This window comes from Ursus maritimus, unplaced genomic scaffold (assembly GCF_017311325.1).
Source record: "Ursus maritimus isolate PB19 unplaced genomic scaffold, ASM1731132v1 scaffold_25, whole genome shotgun sequence".
NCBI lineage: Eukaryota > Metazoa > Chordata > Mammalia > Carnivora > Ursidae > Ursus > Ursus maritimus.
In genome coordinates this window covers 22966123-22989149 of record NW_024425008.1, presented here as the reverse complement: position 1 = coordinate 22989149, position 23027 = coordinate 22966123, and the positions used below count along the sequence as shown (strand labels likewise).

At 50.5% G+C, this 23027-nt stretch overlaps 1 protein-coding gene across 5 annotated transcripts in view; it reads left to right on the top strand.

The window, feature by feature from the left end:
• The window catches only part of ADCK1 (aarF domain containing kinase 1), a 140193-nt gene that overhangs the window by 105384 nt on the left and 11782 nt on the right, over positions 1-23027 (top strand). For 2 of the 5 annotated variants that reach the window (XR_570646.2, XR_570643.2), the window contains exons 9-16: positions 810-1007; positions 6105-6298; positions 7640-7756; positions 10704-10756; positions 11929-12039; positions 12400-12695; positions 15494-15734; positions 20536-20608. Coding sequence is in view for 2 of the 5 variants with exons in the window: in XM_008699209.2 (XP_008697431.1) it covers positions 810-1007; positions 6105-6298; positions 7640-7811 (564 nt within the window). In the remaining 3 variants the exon portion in view is untranslated. Of the gene's footprint in view, positions 1-809; positions 1008-6104; positions 6299-7639; positions 8406-10703; positions 10757-11928; positions 12040-12399; positions 12696-15493; positions 15735-20535; positions 20609-23027 lie in introns of those variants that run through there. The other 3 variants (XM_008699209.2, XM_008699180.2, XR_570644.2) reach the window with 2 other exon arrangements.

Below are 23027 nucleotides of genomic sequence, written 5' to 3'. Positions count from 1 at the left end.
GGAGGAGGTAATGTGCAGTGGGAAAGGGGGCCCGAAGCTGACGGGCTGGATGGGCCCAGCCTCTGTCTTCTGGAACTTGGGACTCACCTGGTTCGGATGAGCCGTGAGCTCCTGCCTGGAAGTTGCGAAGTTCACTGCCAATACCGGGACCCAGGGCCTATCTTGAGTCCAGGGCAGAGGGTCCTGGAGAGATTTCCCCAATGGTCTCCTGCTCCTCCCCTCAGAGCCTTGATCTCCCCTCGCAAAATCTTGGCCTCCTTTGAAAGACTCAGTGACATTGGGTTCATTAGTTTAAGGTAGGCTAGCTGCTGTCACACACAGCCCCCACACACATGATGGCCCAGACACAACATATGTCTAATTGCTCGTTCACGTACCTGTCCTGTAGGTGGAGGCGTCTGACGGCAGGGCCTGACCAAGGCTCCCTGGGGGTGGTCTCATCATCCTCCAGCAGCAGGGGTGAGGGCTTGGAGCAGCATGCATGGGAAAGTTTGCAGGAGCTGAGCGTGGAGCTTCTGCCGCATCGCATCGGTCGGAGCTCAGGCAGAGAGCCGCCTCTCACCAGGAGGGAGGCGGGGAGTGTGATTTTAGTGGGCAATTAGTGACCTTCGCCACTCAGGACCAAGGCTGGCCAAATAGTAGCTTTCACGTCGGACCTTCAGGGATGGCTGACCTTTGGGGGAGAAGCGGATGATGCCCAGGGGCTCCAGTCTTCATCAGTCCCCCTTCACAGTGGTCATACCAGCCAGGGGCTAGGCCTTCCGTGGGGAAAGGAGGCTCAGATCCTGCCACGCGGTCCCCCACCTCAGGTGCTCACAGACGAGTTCCGCCTGGATTACTGCCACCTCTGGCAGTCGCTGATCTGGACTGACATGGAGAAGGTGAAGAAGTACAGCCAGCGCCTGGGGGCCGGGGACCTCTACCCCTTGTTTGCCTGCATGCTCACCGCCCGGTCTTGGGACTCGGTCAACAGGGGCATTGGCCAAGCTCCGGTTACCGCCACAGAGGTAGGTGGTCCTGTCCTGGCCTTGCCTTCTCCTGAATGCAGGGGCTGGGGCCACGGGTGGTCTTTGGACCCCTTCCAGCCCAGGGTCTGGGGTTCTGGGCTGGTGGGCTGTGGCCATGGGGCAGTGGGCAGCATTGAAGATCTCCTGGAGGAGAAGCATCTCTGGGTGCAAGGAGGGAGAGGGAACAGTGTCTCCGTATGTCATCAACCTGCTCTTGGTAACCATGTCATCCAGACTGCTGTGGCTTTTGCTCCAACCCACTCACACCAGATTTCAGGCTTCACCACGTTCTCCTCCAGGACTTTTGGGAATCCCCAGGGACTGTTTCATCAGTAAGTCTGGCTCCACTTGTGCCCCTCTCAAGCTTCCTGTATGCCTCCCTGCTGGGGAGGCACCTCACTTCGTCACGCAGCACTCAGGCAGGGCCACTTGTCCCGTTGTCTTCCCTGCATGTGTGGCAAAACAGCTTTTTTGGTCTCTCTTTGTGGCTTATTTCCCATTGGATCTAGACGAGAATCCCATGGAGCCTGGGCTGAGACTGGTCCTAGGAGCTCTTCTCCCTATACTCCTAGCCACCTCCTTCCCAGACTCCTCATTCTCTCATGGAGTTAGCTTCTGTCTTCCCAGTCCATCAGTTTGCCAGACCCGTGCAGACTTGTCCACAGCCATGTGGGGACCGGCTTGGACTCTGCCGAGGCCCTGCTCACCACAAGGGGCAGGTCGTACTTGTGCATCCAGACAGACAGACCTGGGTTCTAGCTCCAACCCCTGCTCTTCCTGCTGGCGTGATCTTGGATGGTTCTCGTCACCTCTCGGAGCCTCCTGGTCCTCCCCTGTGAGCTACCTTTCATGAGGGCCTTTAGGAATGGCTGGATGGAGTCTTAAACGATGCCACCAAAAAGACCATCTTTTGACATCTCTTGGCTCTGCTGTCCTGCAAATTGACATGGTTCCCCAGCAAGCTTGGTAGCAATGATGACTGCCTCAGGCTTGCATGGCTTTAAAGCTTGTTATCTTGGAAGACAGACCATCTCCCTCCTTTCTAAATAGGGCTGATAATCTCTGTTTTATTGATAATGTATATAAAGTGCCTCCCCACGGTTCCTGAAACTTGTTCATCGAACAAACATTTGTCTTTGCTGGAACTGAGACTAGATGCTGGGGATCCAATGATGAACAGACAGACAGGCCTTCCCTGCGATCTGCCCTGTGGTTGAGGGAGACAGGCAGTAAACAAGTGAACAAACAGGTAAATGGAATAATTGCAGCTTGCAGCCACTGGAGGCAACAGGCAGGGTGAGTAACGGGGGTGCTGTAGATTGGGCGCTCAGAGACCTTGCCGAGGAGCTGACTTTTAAGTTGAGTTTTGGAGGACAAGGAAGGCAAGCAGCCACGGGCAGGGCTTGCAGAAAGCGTTCCAGGCAGAGGGCACACAATGCACCAGGGCGGGGAGAGAAAGTGTTGGCACGGTCTGGAGTGTGGTGGGGTAGGTGCTGGAGTGAGAAGAATTTGGGGTGCTGGGCAGAGGGAGCTTCTCTTGGGGCCTCATAAGCCATGGGAAGAAGTTTGGATTACTTCTCAGTACAAAGCAAAGCCTTTGGCAGGTTTCAAGCAGGAGAAGAACGTGCTCACGTTGTTATTTTAGGTATCAGGAGCGACCAAGTTGAGCAGTGGGGCAGTTGGTCAGGAAGCTGGGAGGTGGTGGGGGCGCAGACCACGCTAAAGGCAGTGGGGGTGGAGGGAAGCAGATGAGCCAAGGGGTACTTTGGTGTAAGACTGAGAGGCTTTTCTGTCAACTTGGGCGTCGACAGGAGGCAGAGGGAGGACTCAGAGTTGCATCACAGCTTTTTGGGGTGAGTCATAGGGTAGGGGGGCTACTTGCTGACATAGGGAAGACTTTGGGAAGGACATAGCTGGGGGGCGGGAGGCAGGAGTTAGAGCATTCACATAGAGGCATCGTGGGCAGTCAGCTTGGAGCTCCAAGATAAAAACTTGGGTGTTCTCAGTGTGTACATGGTATTTAGAGCCTCAGAGATGGACAAGATCACGTGGCACACTGTAGGTACTTAGTATATTGTGTGTGTTCTTATTAACTAAGTTAGAATTTTATTTTGCATTCTTATTCACTTATAACAACCCGGCATAATCACTGCCGTCTTAGTCTGCCCGGGTTGCCCGCTGACTAGGTGGCTTGTACAACAGAAATCTATTTTCTCACAGTTCTGGAGGCTGGAAGTCCAAGATCAAGTTATCGTCGGGTTGATTTCTGGTGCAGCCTCTCTTCCTGACTTGCAGACGGCTGCCATCTTGCTGTGCCTTCACATGGCCTTTCTTCTGTGTGGATACACTCTCGGTATCTCTTCTGCTCCTCCTAAGGACATCGGTCCTGTTGGGTTAGGGCCCCACCTTTATGAAGTCACTTGACTTTGATTACCCTTTCAAAGGCCTCATCTCCAAATACAGTCACACTGGGGTTAGGACTTCAACGTGGGGATTTGGGAGGGACACAATTCAGTCCATAGCACCAGCCAGGAAGCCTCTCTCATCACCTTTGGCAAAAGTGGCCCCTTAATACTTGTATCACTCATGTGTATCCACCGTAGACTCTCCCGAAGATTAGCTGTTTGTGTCCTTGTATGAATCCTCCAATTAGTTGGTGAGTACTTGGAAGGCAAGGATCCTATCATGTACCTCTTTTTATAAGGTCCCTACAGCCCTGGGACCACATCTAACAGAGGCGTGTTCAAGTAGGTTCTGGAGACATGGACTCTAGTTGCTCACTTGGGACAAAAAGCCAGTGAAAAAATAAACTTAGCCACTCCAGGCCAACCCCAGTCCAGTATCTGCGATGTAAGGGCTCAGTTTTTCTGAGTCTTAGGCTTATCGAGAATGAGGGGAACCTCCAACATTGTGTTGGGGAAGATGTTTTCCCAACTACAAGTGGCTTAAACAATTAGGCATTTGTTCTCTCCGTAACAGGAAGCCTGGAGGTGAGTGGGTCCAGGTTGGTTAATTGAACAGATCAGAAACCTAGGGTTCTGTGCTGACTCTCACAGTTCTAAGGTAACTGTGAGAGTTCCAAGCTTTACACCTTTATTCCCTGATGTCCAGAGGTGGGAATTAGGGACCATTTCTTCTCATATATTGTTTCTTAAGAACAGGAAAACCTTTCCCAGAAGTCCCCCAAAAGACTCCCCCTTGGTCTCATTGGCCAGAATTGTGTCTCAGGTCCGTGCCAGAGCCAAACACTGGCAGAGACGTTGTGCTCTTAGCCGACAATGGCTGAGATCAATCAAGATCTCCCCTGGGGCTAGGGAGGGGCTCTGCCTCCCTCAAGAGCACAGCCCCAAGGGGTCAAGTGCACAAAAATGGGGTTCTTTTGACAAAGGAGAATGGGGAATGGCTGTTGCGTAGGCACCCAACGGGGTCTACTGCAGACAGCCACCATCAGGATAGTCCAAGCTTGAAGAGATGGCCCCTGGAGAGAGTCCAGGTGAGTGCAGGAGCCTTCCTTTGCTCTGAGAGGAGCTGAGAGGGATTGTCTGCAGGCCAGTCCCAACTTCGCTGTGGTGAGCAAGGCCTTGATCCGGCCTTAGCCCTCAGGCAGGATGACCCACAGCTGTGGTGGAAGGCGGCAGGGAGACAGCCAGCCTCAGTGTCTGGCCTCGTGTTGAGATGTTCCAGTCTGATAGCTTCTGCCTGAGGGACATTTCGAGTTTCACAGCAACTCAGTTATCAGCAGCACACACGTGTTCTGGAAAGGGCTGAGAGTCCTGCTCGTGCTGCAGAAGGAGGCCACATGGGGAAGCCTTTGGCAGCACTGCTGAGACCCTCCTTGTGACTTGGATTAGCTCCAGGCGTCTCCCCATGCCTTATCTCTGCTGACCCTCTCAGTCCTGCTGGGTGGTGGGCACAGAGGGTATGAGCATTTCCAGTTTTTAGATGAGGACACTGGGTTAGAAGAGATGAAAGGACTTATCCAGGATCACAGTCCCACTGTGAGGTGAGAGACAGTAGAGCGTGGTGGTGAGGGCATGGGCTTGGGAGCCAGACTGCAGGGGTTCAAAATCCCGACTCACCACTTGGTAGCTGTGACCCGTGGGCAGGGTGCCTAACTTCTCACCGCCTCAGTTTCCTCCTCTCAAATGGGGGTGATACACTTGCCTGAGAGGGTTGTGCTGAGGATCAACTAAGTTAATACCTGCAAGCATTTCCTCTGGGAACTGAGAAGAGGTCAGAGGTGTACTGTTGTGCTCAGGGCTCTGGCTGGAGACCGTTGTTTGCCCAGAGCCATGCAGAGTTCAGGGACAGGGAAGGGTGGGGAGCCAGACCTCACACTTAGACACCAGGGTGGGGTAAGGGCTAGCCTTGGCTCCTGCTCTTTGGGCATTGGGACCTCAAGCACTGGGCTGGCTGAGACTCACTCCAGCATGGAGGACAGTCATGGGCAGTGGCTGTGTGGGCAGCGGGGCTCTGGGTGGGTCTGGTGGGGTGCAGAGTCAGGCAGGATATAGAGCAGGACTTTGGAGTTGGGTTGGGGTCAGGAGCTCAGGTCTGTGAACCAAACCAGCCTGGGCTTGGCTGAGGGGATGGGGGACATGACTCAGTGGGTATCGGCGTCCAGGGCTCCTTCTAAGCCTGGCCTGAAATTGGTGGCAAGTGGAAAGAGCCTTGGAGAGTAACACACAGGTGAGCCCCCGGGCCGAGAGGCTGGCTAAGTCCAGCCTCATCAAGGGGTTGGTGAGGAAGCAGACTTCCTGCCCCAGTCAGTACGGCCTTGCAGGCTTGGAGGATGGGGACTGGGGACCGTGGGGAGCCAGGGATGGCAGAGACCCCTGTTGATGTGCTCTTGTACTGCATGCAGTGCTTGGCCAGAAGTCGGGGTGAGATGTCTCATCCACGTCCTTCGGACTACGAAGCCCCTTGTGCTGAGCTTCCCCCTGGGGAGGTGCCTAGTGGCACTGAGGCAGCCGTGCTGGGAGCTCCCTCCTAGTGCTTCCTTGCAGGCCCTCAGCCACAGGCTGCCCTGACACCTACCACCCTGGGCCCCACTCTTCACACCAACTCTCCCCGTCTGTCTCCCTGTTGCTGCTTCAGGACGCAGAGATCCGCAACAATGCGGCCAACTACCTCCCCCAGATCAGCCAGCTCCTCAACCACGTGCCTCGCCAGATGCTGCTCATCTTCAAGACCAATGACCTGCTCCGTGGCATTGAGGCTGCCCTGGGCACCCGTGCCAGCGCCAGCTCCTTCCTCAACATGTCGCGTTGCTGCATCAGAGCGTTGGCTGCGTGAGTGCGGGCTCCGGCCTCTGCTCCCCTCCCAGCTCTTTGGCCTGCCCCTGGAGGGTACCATTTGCCTCCACTTTCTCCCACCAGCCTCCAGGGCCCTGCCTGAGCTCCCCAGTCTCTGGCTCTCCCTGCAGGAAGAGTTTGGGGCAGAAAATGACTCCCAGTGAATTCCCTGGTTCCGGGCGGTGTGTTTGGTCCAGAGAGCCACCCGTACTTTGTCAAATTGGTGCGTTCCAGGGCATCACCCTCCTGGTTAAGCTTTCCAGGTGATTCTTACCCTCAGTAAATTTTGAAATGTTTTCCAAGAGTTTCAGTCCCATACAAGTGTCCCCTGGACTTGGAATCGGGACACCCTGATGTGCATCCCGTCTCTAACTGGTCTCGGGACCTGTCTCCCCAGCATTGGCTAGGCAGCAAGGCCGGTGTTCTTGCCCTGCAGGTGTGGCCATGACTCAGGAGTGTCTCCAGTAGGCTCACTGGGGATCTCAGATCTTTTTAGATGCCTCAGTACCCTTGGAGTGTTGGTGAGGGTGGGAAGGTTCTTTCTCAGGGAGGTATTGCTAGAGAAGTGAGGGCTCTAGGCCCTTCTTCCTGAGTGTGCAGATACACGGGAAGGGCCATGCTCTGGCTCAATTTTCTCATCTGAGAGGGGAGCCCAAGACCGGGGTCAACTCCCATCCATCCTATGCAGGGAGTGGGTCATTCTGGCAAAGTGTCTGGTGAAGGGAGCATTGGCCACATATATCATGCGCCCGTGATCAAATATTGAATTAGATTATAGCAAAATAGACTGCACACAGAAAGGGCTGAACATGATTTATTCTTCTCTGAGGGTTCTGGAAGCAAAGTCTTGAATGGGTCATTATCATAAACACCATTTCCCATCCTGTCCTTTTGTTAGTGCAGAAGGGATTGAGCTAGCCTTAATTCATAGTGGGCTCAGCCGGTCAGGACCACCTGACCTAGTTTCCAGGTGATTTGGCCCCAGAAAGTTTGAGAAAGCTTTTATATTTGAGTTTGGGAGATTCAGGATTGGCATATATTTACTAAACTTATGGAAAACGGAAACATTGGAATGTTCTACCCAGTGGGTCCACTAGGCCTTTGATGCCCTGTGAAACAGCTGCTTTTGTTTACCCCACTTATCCGGAAAGCTCCTATGGAGTAGTTGAGTTCCTCTGGTCCCTGTGTGGGCAGTGCTATGATCACGTAACCAGGAGTCACCCACTAGGGCGGGGGCCTGGTGAGTAGGCTAAGCCACGATCTTCCGTTGTTCTAAGTGATGAGTGCTTCTTGCCCATTTATCTCTTGTTCTCACCTTCCTTCTTGTCCCTCCTGCAGGCACAAGAAGAAGAATACATGCTCGTTCTTCAGAAGGACCCAGATCTCTTTCAGAGAGGCCTTCAACTTATGGCAGATCAACCTTCATGAACTCATTCTGCGTGTGAAGGGGTTGAGGTTGGCCAGCTGGGTCTTGGCCCTGCTTTGCCGGCTGTTGCCCACTTCATACTGAGCAGACTTGCTGTCCCCTTTCCCTTTCCAGGGTGACTCTGTGGCGGGCAAGTGGACTTTTCAGTCCTCGCTCTTTTGTCCTGTCTCCACCCAGGTGCCCTGTTTCTGTCACGTGGTAACCTGGAGCCCCACAGTCATTGCCCATGGCACCATCATACTCCACCTCTGGAGTCCCTCTCCTACACTGTAGCCCTTGTCTCATAGGCTACACAAGCTGTCCTATGCAAGAGGTTTCTCTCCTTATCCAGGGAGACGGCATAAACAGTCTGTTCCCCACTCCTGGTGAGCGCCATTGGGCTGAACGTCCCCCTACTTCCGGTAACCATTCCTACTCTCAGGGTGGACCATGAATCCCACTGACTTCCCACGTGAATTTCTACATTTGACTTGTGGGAAGTTTTATTTTGTTGGAAGAGAGCATAGTTTCTGAGCTTGCTCGGAACGGCTTCCCTCTCCTCGCCCTGTCACTCCCAGAGGTGTCGCACCTGAGCAAGGAGACTTGGCATCTGAGGCATGAGTTCACTGCTGTCATGGTGACCCCTTTGGTGTTTTATGTACTGTGTTTCAATAAAAACCCCTTCAGGGTTGCAGGGAAGGGCTTTGGTGGTGGGATTTTTATTCTAGATGGGGAGTGAATCCACACTGGCCTTTAGGTAAGAGTGGACCTGGATGCCCTGGGCCCCTGTGTTCTACTTGGCATCTTGCCCCTGTCATCCTTCCAGCCTTTCCCTGTGTGACCATTTCCTGCCCCTTGTAGGTGTTTCTTCCCTTCCAAGACTGAGACTTTGGTTGGAGAAGTTAAGAAGCGCAAAGCCAGGAACTCAGAGGCTCGGCTGAAACCTCTGACTTGGGTTTCCCTGGGTTCTCACCACATTCCCTGTGAGCTGGCACCTGCTTTGTTCTACTCATTGCTTCCTGACTTAGCCCTTTGGTTCGTCATTTGATGCCACCTGTCCTGGAGACTGTAGTGTAGGCCTCAGCCACTGTGGCTAGGTTTCCACTCTGAAACCTCGCTGTCACGTGTTTGGACTCCATGTTTCCACCTGTTGCCCACCTGCCAGAGCTGCCCCGCCCCCACCCAGTCATCTGCTCCCGTTGCTGGGACTTCCCCAAACTCCTGCTGTAACTCCAGGTCCCCAGAGACCTCACATCTGGCAGGCCCTATGATTACAGAGCACCTGTGCTCACAGACAGTCATTGTATTTGAGCCTCTCTGATCTTACTTCACCCCATTCACAAGGGCAGGAAACTGCTGAATTTGAGTCTCTTCTTTGCTTTATTCATAATACAACAAGCGGATTTTCCACTGACCAGAGATGATTTGCAATCCCTTTATTTCCCGAAAGAATTAATTGTTCTTAGTGACCAGTTGGACGCACCCAGGGACCTGAGAGAATAATTTGCCAGATCTGTTATTAATCATGAGGATGCATGCTGCGTATTATATTTTATGGTGTCTTTTATAGCCACTGAAGTAAATATAAATGTCCTTTTTCCTCAAGGTAATGGTTCCTTGCTTTTCACTTTTAGTTTAATGGTTGGCTTCCCGCTGCCCTGGGATCTAAAACATCAGCATGTTGCCAGTGGGTCCAGCACCCAGGACAGTTAACCAGGGAGAGCAGAGAGTCTGGGAGAGTTTGGGGGCGTAGGGCAATTTAAAAGTAGGAGGGAAGTTAGCTGATGATTTTTGAGTGCCTTCCTCGGGGGAGAGACCATGTTGGGCTCTTTGTAAATAAGTTACATCATTGAATTGTTCCATCAGCTCTGGGAAGGGGGGGGTCATGAGTCTCATCCTATAGAGATGGGAATCAGGGCTCAGAGAGGGTTAATAACTTCCCTGAAGTCACACAGCTGCTAAGTGGGGCTCCATGCTTTGTTTTTTATTCCCCAGTGCTGTATGTCGAGATCACATTTGCTCTTTGGCCTGTCACACGTGCCTGAATTGAGTCTCAAAAACCCTGATTTCAGAAGGGATTGGGTTTTCAGTGGAGGTAGGGGAGTCCAGCATATTCGCTGGGGCCCAGGGCAGGGCAGAGCTGGACCACTGTGGCCTGCATGCAGTTCTGACACTGGCCATCCGGACCTAGTGCAGGTCCACAGGCCAAAGGCAGAGACACGTAAAGCAAGGTCGAGGAAGGTCCTGAACGCAAAGCTTCCATGTCCTCTCCCGTGGCATCAGGACACAGTGTGTTCACTGAGCTTCCGTGTTCAGGGATTTTATCGGGATTTCCTCATGTAGACACAAGTGATTGAATCATTGATCACATGATTGGACTCCGTCTGCAGCCTGCCCTTCTCTCCCCTCCTTGGAGAAGGTGGGCTGATATCAGCCCCAACCTGGGTCCTCCAGTAAAAACTCAGGTGTGATCCAAGGGGTCCACCCTGAAAACAAGGATACTGCTATTGCTGAGAATTTCGGAGGAGTTACAGTTCTCTCCCACAGACTGGGGACAGAGACCAGACAGATTCTTTGTTATATAATAACCACTCTGGTGTCTTCTTGTCTTGTACCCTTGGCCCGAGGTATGTCTTTATCGACTGACCGCGGGCCTGGGCCTTCTGGTTGGCCTGCGTGGAACCATGTCTGGAGCCCAGAACTGTAGGAAGCGATTCTCTCCGTGTCTGTTCTGTGGGTCAGCGACAGTGTGGCTGAGCTTCTATGCGGGACCTTGCTCTGATCCCTTCTCTGGCCTCTGGAACCTGCCTTGAAATGCTTCCGAATAAAATCCTGTGACTTTTCTTTCCCAGCAGTGACAATGTGTCATGTTGGGAAGTCACCACCAGCTTACTTTGAAGACTGTTTTCCCTTTTAACACTTAAATACTTATTCAGTTTAGGTGTTGGCTGCTTTGATGTGGGCAACATGCGTATTTTTCCCCCTTCCTCTTTTCAGGTGGAGCAGAGAGAAATGCCAGCTCTGTGGCCATGTGGTCTAGAGCCTCTCAGGTATGTGCTCAGTTCATAGTAAGCTGAGAATCCTGGCTTCTAGTAAGTGCTAAATAAACATGCAAGTGTTTAGAATCTCAGAATTCTTTATCTTCAGGGCTGTTGAAATCTGTATATTAAAAATAAACTACATGTGCCACTAGCTCCTCCTCCCTGAGGAGTATTGCCTTGCTCTAGGGGAGGGTCCTTTTCCGGTTTCTAGAGGCTGCCTGCATTCCTGGGCTCATGGCTGTATCCGCTCTACCTCTTCTTCCTTCGTTATAGCTCTTTCTCTGATCCTGACCCTCCTATCTGCCTCTTATAAGCACCTTGTGATTACTTTGAGCCCCCCTGGAGAATCTGAGAAGATCTCCCCCTCTCAAGAGTCTTAGCGTAATCACCCCTGCAGATGCCTTTGACTACAGTTGCAGGTTCCAGGGAATAGCAGGTACACATCTTTGGGGAGAGGGGAATGCTGTGCTGTCTACCACACCATTGAACCCCATGGGCAGGCTTGGGAATGCTAAGGTATAGGCTTTGTTCCAAGTAGAAGAGTTCGTTATCAATGAATGGTAAAATATTAGCAATAATAATAGCTGATTCTGAGCACTAACCATGTGCTAGCCTTTTTGCGTGGATTTGTTGGCACTTAACTCACGTGATAATACAATGAAGTCTAGGGGCCACTATTATGCCCTTAGTGTAGGTGAGTAAACTGAGGCACAAAGGGCTTAGGTTGCTTGCTGGAGGTACACAGGCAGTGAATGGTAGAGGCAGGCTCTGAGCCAAGGTGGTCCGCAGCCAGAACCGGGGCTCTCAACCTCTGACTTTCCATTTCCCGCGGTCACAGTGGGCTGCTTCTACCAAGCCTGCTGGACGTTGAGCCCTCCCTGCCTCCCCGCAGCCTCCTCAGTCTGGAGCGGAGAGGGGGGCTCTTGCAGTGGGTTCAGTGGGCCAGGACACCCCATGAACAGTCATTTTTCTGCAGAGAGTGGGCCTATGTGGCCCAGAGCTCTCCCAGCCAACAGCGCCTCGAACACCATGCCCCTCTGGCCGCTGTGGACGCTGGGGTAAACTCCCTTCTAGGAAAAACCTTGCATGGGGAGCTAAGAGTGGCGGGATTCCATTGTGCCCCATGGAAAGCGGAAATATAGAGGGCTACTGCCTTTTTTCACCTCTTCTCTCTCTTCCAGATATGCCGGGAGGGGTGACAAAACGGGGAGAAACCATCAATGTGGAGCATTTTAATGAGCTGATTAGAAGTGAATTGTAACAGTTTATGTCTGTAATAATCTGATGGCAAGGTGAGTCCAGAGCAGACTCGGATCTTTTTCCTCCTTTGGCCTGGACCAGGTTCTCTGCACAGGGGCCAGTGTTGTCCACGCTGCGCCAGGCTGCTGGAGGTTAGCCCATTGCCCTCGTTTTGCTATCACTGGGCAGGTTGCTTTGGTCTCAGAGCTTCTGCTTCCCCTGCTGTGAAATTGCCTGGCTTCCCATAGGTTGCCCTTCGCAGAGGGCCGTGGTGAATGTGAGTAGGTAGCACCGGTGAAAGAGACAGGGAAAAGCAACTCTAAACAACTGACAGATAGATGCACAGCGTGCAAATAGACGGTTTATCTACCCTGCAAACCTTGCAGCTCTAACAGATCTCCCCTTTCCTGCAGAGACACCTATTCCTGCAAGTGTGCTGAGCCAGGATCTCCCACAAACCATAGGGGTAAACAGATGGCCACCTCTCTGGACACTGAGATTGGTACCGGTGGGGATTCATGATCCCAAGGACCTTCCTGTGACTTCAGCTGGAGCTCTGGAGAATGACTGCTTTTCCACTGTTGCTAAGCTCTGGTGGCTATCTTGGCTGCCTCATCCTTTGAACCTCTAGATTAAGCCATTCCTGTAGGCCAGATCCATCCTTGATTTTTCAGTTACTTGAGGCACAAATCTGCCTTGCCTTCTTTGTGTAAGTTACTTTAAATTGGGTATTTTATGTTTAACCAAAAGGGTCCGTATCATTGCAACAATTATCTGTAAGGGCCCTGGACTCCTGTTTGGAGGATTTGGAGAGCCTAGAGGAAGTCTGGAGGGAAATACTAGACACATCCACAGAGATAGGAAATAAGGAGACGATTATAGACTGGACACTCCCCACACAACTGAACAAGAGTGAACAGGGCTAAGTTGCAGTAAATTTTTATTGCTGTTGTTGAGACAATGAGAGTAAGGGCTCCTAATAGGTTCCTTTAAATGCTGTTTTCTGGAAAGATCACCAGAGACGCCTGTGCCATTCTGGCTGGATGCCATGTGTATGGATGTGCTTTTTAGAATAGTCATGCCTGTTTACTAATGACCCATGGGGTTCTTAGGAGCGGGCTATTTGGCTGAAAATAGGCTTAATTTCTCTTATTGATTCTGCTAGTAGCTGTCCACAGGTCACCCCCAGAGAGCTGGTAGGAGCTCTTTTTTTAATCACAATGTTAGTTTGATAGAGACATCCCTGGGAGCATTTAAGATAAAGACAGGTGTTCCCTGTGGGCCTGGGAGCTGGGCAGGCCAGTTTCCAGAATGGGAGTTTAACCAGGGCCGAATTTAGGAACTGGACTGTGTGTGTGGAGGCTTCTGTCCCCGCTGTGCTCCCTAACGTCACACATCTGGCTGAGTAAGATGAGGGCACACGGGAGGGTTGTCCCATGTCTCTCCGTCTGGCCTGGGGGCTTCCTGAACAGCCTCTGCCGTCTCCGTGGCGTTGCCCTTCTTGTCCTCTCTGCGTCCTCTGCTCCCCCTTATGTGCAGGTGCCTGACAGCACTCAAGCTCTCCTTTGCCTGGAGAGCCCCAGGACCACCGTGCCTTTGTGGCCTCTTCCTCCTCCTGACCCTTTTCTCCAGTCCCACCATCTGCATGCATTTGTCTACAAATGGGCAACAAAGAGGGCAAGGAGCACTTCTCTGTCTCTCATGTGACAGTGGCGGCCATAGTAGGCTCCGCACTAGTCATTGTGGGGCTGCTTACACGTGCCTCAATTCATGCCTATGGCGTGTATTCCTTCAACCCTATTTGTGGGGGAGGGGAGGGGAGAGACAGAAAGAATCAGACCTGTTGTCTGCCTGTGGTCTTCCTGGCCTTGGGTAAGGAGGGAGACTATTGCTGGCGGAGGCAGTGGTGAACCGGGAGTCTGTGGCCTGGGAGGAGAGCAAGCGATTTGAACAACTCGTGGGGACCAACCAAGAATGCCAGTCAGCGCTCCGCCTGGAAGCGAGATTTGATGAGACTGTCCCTATGTTTCTCTTTGGGGCCATTCTTTCTGCAGATTTCATTCGGACCAAAGAGCCCACTTTCACTGTCTCAGTGGATGGTGCCACCTGAGTCACCCAGGTCCGGGAGCCAGGAGTTAGCCCGTATCCCTTCTTGACCTTCACAGCAACCCCCCATAGACGCCACGTCCTCGTATGTCTCGTATCACCAACTCTCCTCTACCTGTCTACCACCACCATCCTGGTCTGGATCTGGTCCCCTCCCTGTCCTCTTTGTCTCCCATCTTGTCCCACCAAATTGCCTCTTGTTCAATTCACCTAAGGCCAATTTGCCTGTAGTCACATTGCCAAAAACCCATTTGCCTAAGGATCAGTTCTCCCAGAGGCAAGTTTATATCAAATTAAGTATTCTTGAATGCTTTCAGATCCACTTGAACTTCCTATTATTTCTTGCCTATTTTTTCATTTTTAAGATTTTTAAAACCAGTTCATTCAAGAGCATTTGACTTAATTTTGTATTTCTAACAAGTGTTATACAGGCAGCCTTTTTGAATGATTATTTCATATTCTTCTAGATGTCTTTTTCTAGGTTACCTACTTTCATTAACTTTAAAGAGAACCAATATTTAGCCGTTTTGTCTAAAGACACTTGTACTCAAAATATAGCTGTCCTAGCAAGAAGTATTCAAGGCACTAATTACCATAAGTCATTATGCACCGTGTCATCTTGATCCCTTAACTAAGGGTACATCAATTTCAGATGCAAAATGGTGGGTATTCATGCTGAGTTTTGTGTGATGTATCTTACTTTGTGAATTAGGGATTTTGAGAAAGCATGATTTTTATATGCAGTACAGCAGGTTTGCCAATGACTGGTATACAGCATATACTCAACTTGTGTGTACTGTGTGAGGCAGGGAGACTCTGAGACAAGGTCCTAGCATGACCACTCGTAGCAATTTATCTCCCGATTGAACTGTATCAACCATCAGGAAAGAGATGTTGGCCTGGCATTTTAAACAAAGAATTCAGTGGAATGAAAAAGACTGTCATTGGTAAAACGAATGAGCTTCTGACCTAGGAAGTAAACTGGATTTGTCTGGGGTTCTAAAACAGAGATGGGAAATCCGTGGCGTGGTGCTGCCAGGCCCTACCATGGCCAATGCGAACTCTCCAAATTGGTCACAGCATGCTTATGGTTTGAGCCGGGATGTGACTCTCGAATCCTTCTTTATGCAGTCAGCTGCTACTGATCGAGCGGTGTTGGCAAACGCACGATTGCTATTTGTGCTCTCAACGTCGGATCCTTTCTTTACCTGGGATAGGTTCAGGGCTTTCATTCGTGAACACAGGGGGCAACAAGGTAGCTTCTCCACGCTGACAGAACATTCCTAGCTTACTGGTGACGGGGAAGAGACATCTGGAGGTCTTTTGGGCAGATTGATTTAAAGGCTTTGTGATGTCCTTCCCTAGCTTAGAGGACTTTATCGACATTGTTTTCTTTTGCAGGGAGTTTGATCTTCTGGGTTCCTGCATTGGAACCCAAAGGATTTCTGAGCAAGAGCTGGAACGCCTCTGACCACGTTCAGCTTGGGCAGCTGCAGCACGGAGCTAGGAGGGATCCTGGAATGGGAGTCCAGAGACCTGGGGTCACTTAGGGCAAGTCTTGTCCTTTCCCAGCTCTCATTTCTCGCTTGCAAGGAGATTGGGTTACATCAGCGGTTCTCAGTGGGGGTGCTCCTACCCGCAGGTACTTCCTGGAAGTGCTTAGGCACAGTGTTGGGGGTCACCACAATGACGGGGGAATTGCTCCTGGCATTGAGTGGGTGGGCTCAAGGATGCCAGATGTCTTCCTGCGGGCAGCACAGATTCGCTCAACAAAGAATTGGCCTTTGACCTGTGTGTTTCCAAATGTCCCACAGGATATTTGTGTGGTGAAAATCCTATTTATAATGAATCGAATCTACAACCTAACTCAGATTCACATGTAAAGGCAAAGCATTTTTTGCTTGGTTTTAATACCCATTAAAATTTCCAGAAATGTCATTGCCATGAGAATCGAGGGATGGTTTTGTTTCTTTAGGCGTTATTGTTCACCAAACCTGCCTGTGAATGGCCATTACAACCCACCTGTATCCATCTGGCTTTGAAAAATTATATATATAATTATGTAGGTAGATTATAGTTTCTATGGATTTCATTTTAGATGGTAAGGGGCAATACAAAATAATCGTTGTAAAATGGGTGTGTTTGGTTTGATTGGGCTAAAAACCACTGCTCTAAAGATTCCCCAAAGATCCTTCTTTAGCTCTAACACCCTCTGGGGCTGTGAGAGTCGAAAAGAGATTCATATGGGATGAAAAATGGAAAACATGCAGCAGTAGAAATGGATCAACGCAAATTAATGCCCCCAAATTAAGCAGATTCCATAGTAGAGAGTGCCCACGGCTCCATAAGCCTGGTATTGTAGTGAAGTCCTTGATTTTTGGACTCTGTGTCCAAATGGGATTCAAGATCAGAGCCCCTTAGTTATGCAGCAGTGTGAATCTTTTATTGTTCGCAAGGGGGCCACCTTGTTGTGCACCTACTGTCCATGGAAGCTTCGCTCACAGCTCCTTTCTTTCTATCTGAAATCCTTCTTTCAGCCCTGTTTTCATGATGTAATTTTAGTAGAATTAAACCTGAACAGCCCAAAATTATATAATTAATTACATTCAGCTTCAATTACAATCACTAATTGATCAAAGCCTGCTAGCACAACACTTTCATTATTTGGCACACAATTATTGAGCGCCTACTTTGCACTGGGAATAAAGTAGGAAATGGCCAATTTCTCCTGCGGTGGGAGGATGGGGGTGGGGGTGAGGGTTGTCCTGAAAGGCCTCCTAGGGACATGGGGTGGGGGGAAGTGGCAGGTGGGTCAGTCCCGCTGGCCTAGTAGTTCACTTATGAATGTTTATCAGCGAAAAATCTCACACGGGCCGTACTCTGGGATCAGACAGGCTGGCTTGGCACCAGATGACACATGCTGTACTCTAGATCTCTCTGGTTTTTTCTTTTGGCTGTCGAATAATAATTAGTTAAGAAATTAGTAGGTACTACGAACACCTGCCACCTAAGGTACTCGTGATCATGTCACTGGTCTTTCCATTCCTCACAGTCTGTAAGGGCCCTTTTCCTTCCTATCTGCAATAGAAGGCCTTGCTACTGAAACTTCAGTATGCATTCTTGTTAAATGCGGAGTGTGGGGGCGCCTGGGTGGTTCCATCGGTTACGCGTCCGACTCTTAGTTCTGGCTCAGGTCATGATCTCAGGGCTGTGAGATCGAGCCCCGTTTCCGGCTCCACACTTGGCAGGGAGTCTGCTTGAGATTTTCTCTCTCCTCTCCTTCTGTCCCTGCACACGTGCACTCTCTCTCTATAAATAAAGTAAATCTTAAAAAAAAGACAGAGTCTGATTCAGTAGGTGTGGGTGGGGTCTGAGATTCTGCATTTCCAGCAGGCCCCTGGTGACGCTGCTGGGCGGCGGACGCACGGGGAGCAGCCAGGTGCTAGGACACTGCATCACCCTCTCTCAGGGGCTGCTACTCCTTGAGGGAGAAGCCAAAGCAAAGTTATTAACCACTTGGCTTCAGGAGGTCGTACTGTTGTGGTTCTAGCATGGAACAATTACTGTCAAGTTGCTCCTTCCTCTCTGTCTTTCAGTGCTCTTTTTATGGGCCAGGGCATAGTTTCTTCTCTTGGTAGTAGTTGTATTAAGGAGCTAGCTCACCAAGTGAGTTCAGATGTGCTAGTGAAAGTGCTATGTCCCAGAGGCTGGTTAGGCATTTGTTAAGTGATTTATTCTTGCCATACTTCCTGTCCCCATAGGAGGAGCTGGGTCCTACAAAAAAAGGAAAGACAAAGGTAAAAAAACAAAAACAAAAACAAAAAGCTATGCCCTGGGATGGGAAGGGCAGGCATGGATCCCAGGGCAGGCATGGAATGGGATCAGCAGTGCCTGTGGAGGAATCTGTCCCACCTCTCCCTTCCAGGGCATGCGAGGGCCCGGTGGTGCCCCTGCATCCGGGTGACTGTATGTCTGCTTTCCCAGGGATGCAGGCAGGCCGGTCACCTTGGGAGCTTGAGTAGGGGGGCCCTCCGGGAACCAGCCTCTGCTTTTCTCTTTGTCCTCTGCCCCTCCTCATCCACCCATTAAAACAAGGAGTCTAGCTGCAGGGAAGGGGTGCCCACAACCTGACTGTTTCTCAAAGAGGATGGAGGAAGAGCTGTAGCCACATGGGCTGTCATCTCCGCGCGTCGTTGGCGCTCATCAGGCTGAGGATCCTGGAGCTGTGGGACCCCCTTACCTTTCCCCCCACCTTCTCCTCCCGACCTCTCCCTTCCTGCTCCTTCTCTGCAGCATGCACGGCACTTTCTGGCAAGTGCAGCTCAGCCTCCGCCTGCCGTTTTGTGCCGGGGTTCCCTCAGCTGTACTTCCGAACCCTGTGCTGACTCCCCCCATGGAAGCTGGCTTCAGGAAGGGCACTGGACCTCCCCACTTCAGACTTGAGCCCATTCTACCAGGAGGGAGAAGATTCATCTTAGTAATTCTCCTTCCCCTTCTGAGCTCCAAGGGTTTCCCTGGGGCCAAGACCTCCAGAGGGGCCATCTTGCCTTTGGTGCCATCCGGCCATGCAAGCGTCTACAGGGTTGGGCCTGTCCTCCAGCAATCCGAGCCACTGCTCACCTTTCCTGGAGATATTTATCTTGTGAGCCCCTCATCCTGTGCCTGCCTGGGCAATGGCCTTCTTTCTCTCTGGTTCACCCCGTCACGGAGGGCAGCTCTGTCAGGACTTCTGCGGACAGCAATCCCAAGAATGCTGTTCTTGAACCATGCTGGGGCCTAGGGGAAGCTCTGAGACCTTCTCTTTTCTGGGGACTTGCGTCCAGTCCAGAGACAGCCCTACCTAGGAAATGGTCACAGAACACTGGACCTCACACCCCTCTGGACTCCTGAGATGTCAAATAGGAGCAAGGAAGAGAGTCTAGGGCTCCAATCTGGGACCCAGTGATGTCTCAGCTTTCGTAATTGTCCCTGGCTGTCTCCCAGTCTACCAGCCTGGAAATTTTTTTTTATTTAGTTGGGTTGGGGGAAGTGGTGGAGAGCACAGAGGGGAGGGGGAGTCTTGCTCTTCCTCCTAATAGTTTCTCCCAGACCCTTTGCTTAAGTTTCAAGTCTATTGCGTTCCCTACGGGAAGATCCAAATAGCTTTTTGAAATCAAATGCCAGTAAGAGACTCCTCCCACCCCCTCACCTTCCTTTCTGGAAGTCTTTTCTCTTCCCAGGCAATCAGCAGAAAGAAGCCTGTTGCTGCTTGATGGTGGCCGAGGGGAGGAGGGAGGTGGACAGGAAATGGAGAGGGGGAGGATCTCCTCACTAAAGAGTGCAAAAATCTTAACCTGCCACAAATATGCCCTGTCTTCTGTTTGCTAAAGAATCTGTAATGAGGGGCGCCTGGGTGGGTCAGTAGGTTAAATGTCTGCTTTCGGCTCAGGTCATGATCTCAGGGTCCTAGAATCAGGTTCCCTGCTCAGTGGGGAGTCTGCTTGTCTCTCTCCCTCTCCTTCTGCCTGCTGCTCCCCCTGCTTGTGCTCATGCTCTGTCTCTGTCAAATAAATTTAAAAATGTTTTTTTTAAAAAAAGAATCTGTAATGAGATAGTTCTGGTTTTCTGTTTTGTTTTGTTTTTTAGTTCTCTTTGGCATGCTGGACTATCCAACTGCCAAAGGCTGCCTCTCTCTGCCTTTGCCCCTTCTTCTCCCCCGAAAGATATGCCTGCAGGCTCTCCCTACCTCACAGCAGAGACTTGCAGGTGGTAGGTGGTGAGGCAGGGATGTGCAAGGTCTCTCACCTGGAAGTTTTGTTTGCTTGTTTATTTACCATGATTTTGAAGTTTAGGTATTTTCTGTCTTCCAAGTATGCCAGGCGTGTGTTCCGTGTAGCTTTAATTTCTTGTTCTCTATTGTTTCTGGAGGAAATCTGGGGGGACACAGACATGAGCAGACACCCTCTGGCAGGTGGGGGGTGAAGGGAATAAGAGGCAGAGGGACAATTTACTATCCTGCACGGTGGAAGGTATTCAACAGAGTTTCTTTGCATGGAATTTGCCAGATAGAGCTGGGTTAAAATTCTGGGTCTGCCTTCTATTATTATTATTATTATTATTACTCATTCACTATCTCAAAGAAACTCATCCTTGACAAGCATACACTCTGATAAGGAGGCCTAATATTTCTTTTTTTTTAAGTTTTTATTTAAAGTCCAGCTAACATACAGTGTAATATTAGTTTCAGTGTAATATTAGTTTCAGGTGGACAAAATAGTGATTCAGCACTTATATACATCACCTGGTGCTCATCACAACAAGTGCACTCCTTAATCCCCATCACCTGTTTCACCCATCACCCACCCACCTGGTAACCGTCAGTTCTCTGTAATTAAGAGTCTGTTTCTTGGTTTCAAGGAGGCCTTATATTTCAACATTAAACATTTTCCCTTTAATTCTCTTAGGTAGTAGCTGTAACAAATTTCCAGTTTTGGTTTCTAATCCTGATTAAATTCCTCGTCTCCTGACTTGCTTATAGTAAGTATGTGCTAAGTCAATTACTTGTTGAATGAATGATAGTCCATATTTTCAATTATGATCCAAAAATAATGGGTCCCTTTTTTAGAGTTTAAATTCTCTCTCTCTCTCTAGCAGTATGCACTCAGGCACACCCCATTTTTTTTTTTTAATGATTTTTTATTATATTATGTTAGTCACCATACAGTACATCCCCGGTTTCCGATGTAAGGCTCGATGATTCATTAGTTGTGTATAACACCCAGTGCACCATGCAATACGTGCCCTCCTTACTACCCATCACCGGCCTATCCCATTCCCCCACCCGCCTCCCCTCTGAAGTCCTCAGTTTGTTTCTCATAGTCCATAGTCTCTCATGTTTCATTCCCCCTTCTGATTACCCCCCCTTCTTTATCCCTTTCTTCCCCTACTGATCATCCTAGTTCTTATGTTCCATAGATGAGAGAAATCATATGATAGTTGTCTTTCTCTGCTTGACTTATTTCACTCAGCATTATCTCCTCCAGTGCCGTCCATGTTGTAGCAAATGTTGAGAACTCGTTCTTTCTGATTGCTGAGTAATATTCCATTGTATATATGGACCACAACTTCTTAATCCAGTCATCTGTTGAAGGGCATCTCGGCTCCTTCCACGATTTAGCTATTGTGGACATTGCTGCTATGAACATTGGGGTGCATATGGCCCTTCTCTTCACTATGTCTGTATCTTTGGGGTAAATACCCAGTAGAGGCACACCCCATTTTTAAACCGCATTCAACAAGGCTTTAAGCAGATACAGAATTTATATTAATTTTCTATTGTGTAACAAATTCCCGCAAGTCCCCATTTTAAGCGACTTAAAATGGCACACATTTTTCTCACACTTTCTGTCCATCAGAAGTCCCACACCTTAGCTAGGCGCTCTGCTCAGAGTCACAAGGCTGCATTCAAAGCTGGACAGTGTCAGGCTGGCTGTGCTCTTTTTTGAGGCTTGGGATCCTCTTCCGAGTTCATTCAGGTTTTTGGCAGAATTCAGTCCCCTGTGATTGTAGGATTGAGGCCCTCAGCTCCAAGGCTGCCCCTTTCCACAGGCGGTTCACACATGGCTGTTTGCTTCTTCAAGGCCAGCAGGAGAGTGTCTGTCTAACCTCAGGAAGGACTCAGTCCGTCTTAAGGGTTCACCTGATTAAGCCAGGCCCACCCAGGATAATGCCTATTTCGCTTCGTTCTAAGTCAATGATGCTGCAAAATTCTTCCACTTTTGCCTAGAACACAAGTGAATTACAAAGTGACATGTCATCATATTTGTGGTCTGGCCCACATCTCAAGGGAGGGGATTATGCAAATGTGTAGGGTTGTGATGGGGGTGTGGGAATCTTGGGGGCCTTCTTAGAATCACCTATCACGGCGCGCGTTTTCCACTTGTCTGTGGCAGCCCAGTAAGTATTTTTACAAATAGAAACTCCAGAGTTGAGATACTGTCAGGGAAGGTGGGGCCTTGGTGAGGGCAATCCCTGACCACAGCACCGTAAGATTGATGGCATTAATAGCTACATACATGCCAGGTGCTCTTGAGGGCTTCCACAGCCCAGAGCTCTACGGAGGGAGCCCTGGGGTTTAGAGCCTGTGCACCCCGACTCTGCGGCCTGCTCTCTTTACTCCTGCGTCCTAAATAGAGTTTAGAAAAATACGTGCTGACAAACGAGCATGATAAATGATTGGAAATGACGATCGTGATGGCAAATTTTATGCTGGGCTTGATTTCTCTCCCTCTCTCTCCCACTCTCTGCCCCTCTTCCCCCCTTCCCTTCCTCCCGCTCTCTGACATTAAATGCTTGGTTACTCAAGGCCACAGTAACAGGATGCTAAGTAAACAGTCCCCTCCCCCCACCTTCTTTTCAAGACCAGAAAATGGAACAGATCATTAGGAAAGGAGGCTGTCGTGGCGTCTCAGAGGGGACCCTGCGGGCGCCTGGCGCAGTCCGCAGTCACGGCCACCCGAGCTGCTCAAACCGCGGAGGGGACGCTCCACGCTTCTCCGACCGCCAGCGGCTGGGTATCCCCTGGGCCCCTTCCTGGGCGCCAGTATGTCCCTGCCTGGGCGGTGTCCGGAATAGACAGTGGGGTCCTCTGTGGCCACTGCAGAAATGGGCTCTGAGGCACAGAGGGCGGGATGTCAGCCAGCTGGGGCTCCACACTGCCTTCCTCCCATTCCCACGCCACCGGCTCCCCTCAAACCAGGACTTGGCTCAACCCCTGGGGACCCCACCCAGTGGGCTTTCCCTTGCTTCCCCCCTTGCAGAGAGCAACTGCAGCACCGTGCCTGTTCACCAGGGGTCGCAAAGTCCTGGCTCCCAGGGCTAGGCAAGTAGCATCTCTGGGGCCAGCTGCTCAGGGAATTTGTACACATAAGTCTATAGAAATATATATTTTTTGCTT